We start from the raw sequence: 10,063 nt of genomic DNA, 5'->3' as shown, positions 1-10,063 counted from the left end.
CTGATACCCTGTGACCCCAATACCACTCGCTGGCCCCATGCCAAGCACACACACACACACACACACACACACACACACACACACACAAACACACACGGTTTCTCAACATTTCTACATTTGACTCTATTATTAGTCTAGTTCTGTGGGACCGTCCTGGTGTCATTTTATAGTTTTACATATTTGCCAAATTTTACTGTGATATGGAAAATCTGAAAATCACACAAACTTAAAACTTTGCTGACCTGGAATCCATCCATGGGAAAGTGTCTCATCTCCCTGATCCCGTTACTCATGGGTTCTTCTTGCCCAAACACCCTCCTGCCCCAAATACTTTTCATTTAATCTTGTTTCCTGACAGCCTGCACAGTTCTCATTGAACCTTGGTGAATTTATTAAACTCTTTTACCTGTTTTTCTCCACACTCGAATATCTGTGTGTTATCAGAGTGTTCGCCTGCCATCATGGCAACAGGCGGCTCGCAGACGGACGTGAAGAGCTCCCTGAATGGGAACTTGGATTTATATCACAGCTGGTTCGGTTCTACAACTCCACGACCTCCTCTAAGAAACTATCTGCTCCTGACCATCCTCACCTGCTTCTGTCCAGCCTACCCTGTCAACATTTTAGCCCTGGTCTTTTCTGTAATGGTGAGTAAACAATCATATGTGTACTGGAAACCGCTCAAGTTTTTATCTGCATTTGTATTAATGTCTGCATGAAACAAAGAGCTTGTATTGATAGAACAGTTTGTGTCAAGGATTCCTTTATTATTAATTAAAGGTGCTGTATATGTTTTATTTATTTTTTTGTGTGTGCTAATGTAAAAATACCTTAATAAATTTAAGTTCACATACTTGTTTTACAGAAAAACAAAACAAAACAATGCTACAGCCAGTTATTCTGCTTTGAGATGTGTATTCCATGTCGGAATGTCTGTTTTTGGTTTGGTCTGTGTGATTCTGCCCACTGCTAAATTACCCAATAGGATTTCAATGCCCCCGGTTGCCAGTTGGCAGAAAACACCGCATATTGCCTCCATGAAAACCTGCTAACGAACTTGCATATTCTACCTGTCCAAAAAAATCTCAGCATCCAACTTACATTTACATTTATTCATTTAGCAGACACTTTTATCCAAAGCGACTTACAAATGAGGACAGTGGAAGCAATCAAAAACAACAAAAAGAGCAATGATATATAAGTGCTATAACAAGTCTCAGTTAGGTTAACACAGTACACATAGCAAGGGCTTTTAAATAATATAATAAATAAAAATAAAACAGATAAAAAAAAAAAAAAATAGAGCAAGCTAGTGTTAGAGGTCTTTACACACACACACACACAACTTAATAGCATATTATAAACACGGATTAATCATCTTATCAATGTCACGATCGTATAAAGGACAGGAAGCAAGTTGCAAGTAAACAGTCTTTATTGAGACGTAAGGTCAGGCTGGGTTGGTGGTGGGTGGTGCAGGAACCGGGGCAGGCAGATTAATCGAAGAATGAAATACAGGCTTTATTTTAGATACATGAAAGGCGGGATGAATTCTCCTGTACGCTGGAGGAAGTTTAAGGCGGACTGCCACCAGACTAATGATCTTGGTGACAGTGAACAGACCAATAAATTTGGGAGCAAGCTTATTAGAGACGGAACGGAGAGGAATGTTCTTGGTAGAAAGCCACACTTTTTGACCCACGACGTATACGGGAGGCCTAGACCGGTGGCGGTCGGCTTTAGCCTTGGTGTAGAGTCCCCCACTTGGAGTAGAGTCTTGTGGGCTCTAGTCCAAGTGCGGTGACACCTCTGGACAAAGGCGTGAACGGAGGGGACCGCGACTTCGGATTCCAGACTGGGAAAAATGGGTGGCTGGTATCCTACACTACACTCGAATGGAGATAGGCCCGTAGCTGATATAGGTAATGTACTGTGGGCGTACTCCACCATTGACAGTTGTTGGCTCCAGGAGGAAGGATTCTTGGAGACCAGACATCGCAACACCCTTTCCAGATCTTGGTTGGCTCTCTCAGTTTGACCATTGCTCTGGGGATGAAACCCTGAGAACAGACTTACAGTCGCTCCCAGTAATCTACAAAACTCATGCCAAAATTTGGACACAAACTGGGGTACCCTGTCGAAAACCACGTCTGTCGGGAGGCCATGTAAACGAAAGACGTGATCAACGATGGTCAACGCTTTCTCCTTGGCTGAGGGTAATTTGGGCGAGGGAATAAAGTGGGCCACCTTCGAGAACCGGTCCACCACGGTCAAAACTACCATGTTGCCCTGAGAGGGCGGGAGGGCGGTAATAAAATCTAGTGCGATATGGGACCAGGGTCTCGAAGGGACCGGCAGCGGTTGAAGTAACCCATCAGGGGGTCATTTGGAAGTCTTACCAGTGGCACAAACTGAGCAAGCCAAAACAAAACTGTGAATGTCGCGAGCCATAAGTGGCCACCAGAATCGTTGCTTGACCAAAAATTTAGTACGGTTAACTCCTGGATGACAAGCCACATTAGAACATTGCCCCCACTGAATAACGATGGACCGTAATCCCTCCGGCACAAATAATCGATTCGGTGGGCACCCGGGCAGAGGCGTTACCCCTTCTAAGGCAGTCTTGACTTTCGATTCGACCTCCCATGTGAGTGTGGAGACCACTAATGTCTCAGGTAAAATACACTCGGGAGTAGACAGGCTGTGCATGAAAAGCGCATTTCTCCGCCTTGACAAAAAGCCCATTCTCTAGCAACCTCTGAAGCACTCGTCAAACGTGCTGCACGTGTTCCTGTAGACATATATGAATTGATCGACCATATCTCGCAGCACGTCGTTGACGAATGCCTGGAAGACCGCTGGGGAGTTGGACAGCCCGAAGGGCATGACCAAGTATTCAAAGTGCCCCCTGGGGGTGTTAAAAGCGGTCTTCCATTCATTCCCCTCCCTAATACGGACCAAATGATAAGCATTACGTAAGTCCAATTTCGTGAAGATCGACGCTCCCTGCAACCTCTCGAAGGCTGAAGACATCAACGGCAAAGGGTATGTACAGGTGAGAATGTTGACGAGCACAAGGCTGGAGATCATTATGTCAGGCTGATTGGGTTAGAATGGCAGACTTGACATGTTAAAAGGAGGGTAATGCGTGCAGCCATCATTGCGTTGCATAAAAATGGCTTTACAGGAAAGGATATTGTGGCTACTAAGATTGCACCTAAATCAACAATTTATAGGATCATCAAGAACTTCAAGGAAAGAGGTTCAATTCTTGTAAAGAAGGCTTCAGCGCATCCAAGAAAGTCCAGCAAGCGCCAGGATCGTCTCCTTAAGAGGATTCAGCTGCGGGATCAGAGTGCCACCAGTGCAGAGCTTGCTCAGGAATGGCAGCAGGCAGGTGTGAGCCCATCTGCACGAACAGTGAGACTTTTGGAAGATGGCCTGGTGTCAAGAAGGGCAGCAAAGAAGCCACTTCTCTCCAAAAAAAACATCAGGGACAGATTGATCTTCTGCAGAAAGTATAGTGAATTGACTGCTGAGGACTGGGGCAAAGTCATATTCTCCGATGAAGCCCCTTTCCGATTGTTTGGGGCATCTGGAAAAAGGCTTGTCCGGAGAAGAAAAGGTGAGCGCTACCATCAGTCCTGTGTCATGCCAACAGTAAAGCATCCTGACACCATTCATGTGTGGGGTTGCTTCTCATCCAAGGGAGTGGGCTCACTAATAATTCTGCCGAAAAACACAGCTATGAATAAAGAATGGTACCAAAACACCCTCCAACAGCAACTTCTTCCAACAATCCAAGAACTGTTTGGTGAAGAACAATGCATTTTCCAGCATGATGGAGCACAAAAGTGATAACTAAGTGGCTCGGGGACCAGAATGTTGAAATTTTGGGTCCATGGCCTGGAAACTCCCCAGATCTTAATCCCATTGAGAACTTGTGGTCAATCCTCAAGAGGCAGGTGGACAAACAAAAACACACTAATTCTGACAAACTCCAAGAAGTGATTATGAAAGAATGGGTTGCTATCAGTCAGGATTTGGCCCAGAAGTTGATTGAGAGCATGCCCAGTCGAATTGCAGAGGTCCTGAAAAAGAAGGGCCAACACTGCAAATACTGACTCTTTGCATAAATATCATGTAATTGTCGATAGAAGCCTTTGAAACGTATGAAGTGCTTGTAATTATATTTCAGTACATCACAGAAACATCTGAAACAAAGATCTAAAAGCAGTTTAGCAGCAAACTTTTTGAAAACTAATATTTATGTAATTCTTAAAACTTTTGGCCACGACTGTATTCTTTATCGTGATGTTGTTCAGTCCCCGGTAATCAATACAAGGTCGCAGATACCCGTTCTTCTTCCCCACAAAAAAGAACCCCGCCCCCGCTGGAGAAGAGGAAGGGCGGATGAACCCCGAAGCTAGAGAATCAGAAATATATTTCTCCATAGCCTCCCTTTCTGGAACAGAAAGTTAATATAATTTGCCTTTAGGCGGAGACTTACCTGACAGAAAATCTATGGCACAGTCATAGGGACGATGCGGAGGGAGAGAACACTTCCTTCAGGTTGAGGTACTCCGCGGGCAGGTTAGGCAAATCCACTGCTTCCTCATGAAACATAGACATAGAAACAGACGGACAAGCAGACAATAGACAAGACTCATGACATTTATTACTCCAGGCCAGGATGGAATGAAGTTGCCAGTCCACTTTGGGGTTGTGACGGAGGAGCCAGGGGTGACCAAGAAATATGGGTGCAAAGGGAGAGTCTAGTATATAGAATGAGATGATTTCTGAGTGGTTGCCTGATGTGATGAGGGTAATGTTTCCAGTGGTGAGTGAGATGACCGGCAGTCTTTGTCCATTGAGGGCGTGAACCGTGATCTGGTGAGTGAGGGGTCTGAGGGGAATTTGAAGTTTGCGTGCAAGTGCATGGTCCATGAAATTACCTTCAGCCCCGGAGTCCAGAAGTGCTTGACAGTCGTGAGATTGTGCTGACCATCTCAGTCTTACCGGGAGGAGCGTAGATGATGATGAGGTCTTCTCGGCGGAGATCCCACCAGATAGTAGCCTCATAACTACTACCGGGCTTGGCCTTTTACTGGACAGATGTAGGTGTGATGACCGGTTCCAGCGCAGTAGAGGCAAAGGCCCAGGGATCTCCGCCTCTCCTTCTCGTCCTGGGAAAGCTGTGCTCGCCCCTACCTGCATGGGCTCGTGATCGTAGGAGGGGCTGGCCAAGTCCCCGCTGCTGACCCGGGTACCCGTAGGAGCTCTCGGTGTGAGATTGGGTAGGTTAAGTCGTTCTACTCGTGTCAGTCGTGCATCTACCCTTAGTGCCAGCTCAATGAGTCTATTGAGTGAGGTCGGAAGGTCCAGGGCGTAGATCTCCTTCTGGACGCGGTCAGCCAGCCCATGCAGGAACATGTCCCACTGCGCCTCCTTGTTCCATTGACACTTCACCGCCAGGGTACGGAACTCGATAGAGAAATCTGATACTGATCCCTCTCCTTGCCGTAATTCGGCTAGCCTCCTAGCCGCCTCTCTCCCGGCGACGGCCCGATTGAACACTTGCCTCATCTCCGTGGCGAGTGACTGGAACGAGGCGCATCATGGATCTTGATTCCCCCACACCGCCGTTCCCCATAATGCCACCCTCCCAGTGAGAAGCATTAAAACGAACGCCACCTTGGCTTATTCATTGGAGAAGGTCCTGGGTTGAAGGGAGAAGTGCATTGAGCATCGTGTTAGGAAAGCTCTACAGAAATTTGGCTCACCAGAGAAGGTTTCTGGAACCGGCAGGCGTGGTTCTGGCTGGGAGGGGGTCTCCAGTGGTGTGGGGGTGTGACGGTGCAGTGGGTGCTCGTAGGAGTTGCTGGGTGAGCTCGGACACCTGTGCCACCAAAGCCTGGACAGCGCGACCAGTGTCATTTAGATTCTGTTCCTGGGAGTCCATCCTTCAAGCACTGCCGCTGAGGAACTCTTCTAATGCCGAAGATGGGTTACTCGCTGCTTCCATGGGTGGTCAGATCATTCTGTCATGATCGTATAAAGGACAGGAAGCAAGTTGCAAGTAAACAGTCTTTATTGAGACGTAAGGTCATGCTGGGTTGGTGGTGGGTGGCGCAGGAACCTCGATTGCAGCACAGACCGGAGAGAAGGTGATAGAGTGCGCAGGTGAGTGATGATGAGGGATCCGTGAGATGATGGTGTAATCCACAACGACCCAACAGGAACAAGACACAAGGAGTAAAGCTGAGTAGATGGGACACAGACAAGAATCACGGAGGACCTCAAACAACGATCTGACAAACAAGAGACGAAAGACAGGGCATTAAATAGGCTGGTGTAATGAGCTGCAGCTGCCGCTGATCAAGATGATCAGCGGTAACACCCACATGAAACAATCAACATGACGTAACATGAGACGAGCTGGAAACAGTGCATTCATGAACCGTGACAATCAACTTGCAGTGTAAAGCTCATTGCCTCAATCTGGCAACCCGCGTGAGCTTTGAGTCTGAAGAGGAGGAGTGGCGGGAGAAACATTTCTCTTCAATATTTTGATTTTGGACTGCAGTACCATTTTAACCACTTACTGTCAACATTACATACTATACCTTTAATTTGATTTTTAACAAACTTGTGTTAAATGCTTAACTTATTGGCCTGGATTCACAGACAAGGCTGGTGTCCCTCTTGAGACAAAACAAAGGCATAGATATATTTTATGATCAACCAGTGCAAGTTTCTTTCAGTTTAAACAGCTCAGACATTTTAGTCTGGGACTAGGCTTAAGCCTTGTCTGTGAAACTGGGGGACTAGTGAAAAAAGTGCAAGTCGTGACATTTGCCAAGTACAGTAACCCATACTCGGAATTGGTGCTCTGCATTTAACCCATCCAAGTGCACACACACAGCAGTGAGAAGTGAACACACACCTGGAGCAGTGGGCAGCTATAGATCCAGCGCCCGGGGAGCAAGTGGGGGTTCAGTGCCTTGCTCAAGGGCACTTCAGAAATGGGTATTGAGGGTGGAAGAGAGCACTGTTCATTAACTCTCCTCCACCTACAACTCCTGCCAGCACCGAGACTCAAACCTGTGACTTTCGGGTTACAAGTCCAACTCTCTAACCATTAGGCCACAGCTGCCCCCCCACAAAGACTATCTCTTTGTGTTGTGAACATGATTCCTGCTGTTAAGAGATGTGCTTGTTTATTACTTGTTCAAGCAATCACTCAATTTTAACCTAGCACCTATGATAAAACAGGAAATAAATAATATAAAAAAATATAAATAAATAGCCAACCAAAGCTAGAGAACTGTATGGAAGCTCATTTCCGCCACTAAATTGCTACTTTTTTCCTCAAAATTCTCAGAATTGTGTGATATAAATTATATGACTTTTTTCTCAGAATTGCAAGTTCATATCTCTCAAAGTCAGAATTGCGTAATCAAAATTCGAAAAAAAAAAAACTCCGAATTGCGACTTTATGTTCTCAGAATTGCAAGTTATAAAGTCAGAATCGCAAGACAAAAAAAGTATGAATATAAAGTAGCAATATGAGTTTTTTTTTTCTTGCAATTGCAAGTTTATATCTCACAATTCTGACTTTATAACTACCAGTTTAAATTGTATAACTCGCAATTGCGTGTTATAAAGTCAGAACTGCAAGATATGAACTCGCAACTACTTTGTTTTATTTTTTATTCAGTGCTGGAAACAGTCTTCCATAGATCAGAATCAAACGACTCCTTACCCTGATAGCACAAATACATCTCAGAGATGTCTTTTTGATGTGCGTTTACATCTGTAAGACATACTTTTCAGAGTCTTTGCTCACTTGCAATACATCTCTATGGCATTTCCTGGTAGATGTCAAATAGACATTTAGGAAATAAGATGTTTATAATTTAGAGTGTATGTAAAAGTGACATCTTAAAGATGTTTGTACACAGCAGATGCTTTCCAGATGAAGCAATCTTTAACACACATATTGCAGATGTAGGTGTGCTATCAGGGCAGCAGCTGCATGCAAGACTAAAGATAATTGTTGGTTTGATTGCTGATATTAGTTTGACTGGATGAACACACACAAACACACATCACAAAGAAAGAGTGAAAAGCTTTGTCATGTCTCTAAATATTTTAATCTTTCTTTTATAGTCCAGAAATAGTTATGATCAGGGGGATTATGAGGGATCAAGGCGTTTAGGGAAGATCGCGCTCTATGTGTCCATCGCATCCATCATCATCGGCATCCTCATCATCACCATCTTCTTCGCTGTGCATTTCAGCACGGTAACATATTGTCATTTAACATTTTTATATTTTTCCCCACTTTTTGATGCCATTTAAATTGGTTAATGACATGTAAATAAATAAATCAAATAAAATGAACGAGGTTTTAATGCTACGGGAACAGATCTGGAAAACCTTTTTCTGATTTCTTTGTGTTTCTGTTTCCTTAGAAGGATGTTTAATATGCCAGTATTTTTGTCATGCTGTGCTCCGGGAGAAGGACGTCCACCGGGTCGCTCTGTCTGTCGAACTGAACAGAGATGTTAGTAATGAAACCAGGAGCAGGACAGATCCAGCACAGGATCTGCAGTCCAGCTCTGAATGAACATGCTTATAAAAGAGAAGTAGATGATAGGGCTTCAAATGTTGTAAAGAAAGGTTTTCAGACAATCACATTCAATGTATGCACTTTGTAATCACTGAATAGTATGCATCCATGGAATATGTAAATAATTTTGTAATCTATGCATGTCTGTTCTTTTTCTAATTCTTTTTCTGGCTATCCTGTATTTAAATGTACAGCTATAGGTTTCAGGGTTGAATTTCGAAGTAAAAATTATTAATAATGACCTTAACTAGTAACTATCATTACAACACATCACACTGTTTTCAGTCATCAAGTCTTAAAAGCTCTTATAAATAATGTAAAAACTAATCATGGACATACTGAATATGTAAACATTACTAATTTTTGGTGCTTAAAGTTTTCCTCTGCCAGTAGATCATGAAAACAATGAAATGGGGTCTTAATTTTTTATAACCAATTAATATTGATTCTTTGTATTTGAGTTTAACATTTAATCACACAGGCTATTTAGTCTATTGTAGAAATTTTTGTTTTACTGAATATTTTACAAATTAAAAACACTAATTTGGAATTACATGTTTTGATGAACTTTTCCTAATTAACTAATAAATCTAATTTATAAAGCACCATTCATACAAAGCTCAAATATGTCATTTTTGCATCACTAATGCCAATGCATGAAATTACCCACAACTGTGTGTGGTATTATAATAAAAATAACAATAATGCCAGTTTCCAAACAAAACAGAAGCGAAAGTCTTGCATGTTTTGCGTCTTTGAACAGCTTCCATAAATCTGGATTATAAAATGAGATACACATTGACTTTATAGCTGGTCTAATATCAGACGTATGTAGGCCAAATCAGATCAGTAATGGAAGCGGAAAATGAAAGTGTTATATTGAGATTAAGGCTATTGACCCTTGTGTATTTTTCGATCTCCCCTGACCCCTTCATCTTGAAGCCAGAGAGCTGGTGTATTCGGAGATGCACATTGAGCCCTCATCTGTGCTATATATAGTGTTGGGTCTCAGTCCCGTCTGCAGTGTCAGGGGCCTCTCGTTATCCCAGCGTGTTCAGGCCAGCAGGGGTCACATGACACGGGATAGCTGCTTTAGCACTCGCTGTGCTGAAAACACAAGAATGTAAAACAAACAGAGTTAGAATCTGAAATGTGTTATGGGACACTCACTAGATGTGTTGTCTCCCTCTGATAAAGAGCTTGTTGTAGGGTATTCCTCATTTAAAATTCACTTTAGTTAAAGCTTCTGCTAAATTAAGAAATGTAAATGTAAATATAGATATAAATTGACTTTACCTGCAGTGTAAAGTGTGTTATTCGTATACACAAGAACGAGAGAAAACATTTGCCATTTTTGTTTCATACAATGTAGTGCCTCATCCGCCTGCCTTATCCAGTGTTGTTTTATTATCTGAAGTATCCTGTACC

At 43.3% G+C, this 10,063-nt stretch overlaps 1 protein-coding gene across 1 annotated transcript; it reads left to right on the top strand.

Annotated features, from left to right (window-relative positions):
* Window positions 1-235: 235 nt before the first annotated feature.
* LOC132140623 (transmembrane protein 233-like) lies at window positions 236-9,364 on the top strand. The gene is made up of 3 exons (XM_059549455.1): window positions 236-647; window positions 8,173-8,307; window positions 8,478-9,364. Exons 1-3 carry the CDS (start codon window positions 462-464, stop codon window positions 8,487-8,489), a joined length of 333 nt encoding a protein of 110 aa, XP_059405438.1. The 5' UTR covers window positions 236-461; the 3' UTR covers window positions 8,490-9,364.
* Window positions 9,365-10,063: the final 699 nt, after the last annotated feature.

Source organism: Carassius carassius, chromosome 5 (assembly GCF_963082965.1).
Source record: "Carassius carassius chromosome 5, fCarCar2.1, whole genome shotgun sequence".
NCBI lineage: Eukaryota > Metazoa > Chordata > Actinopteri > Cypriniformes > Cyprinidae > Carassius > Carassius carassius.
Note: the sequence above shows the minus strand (reverse complement) of the source record. Positions and strands in the feature narration are given on the sequence as shown.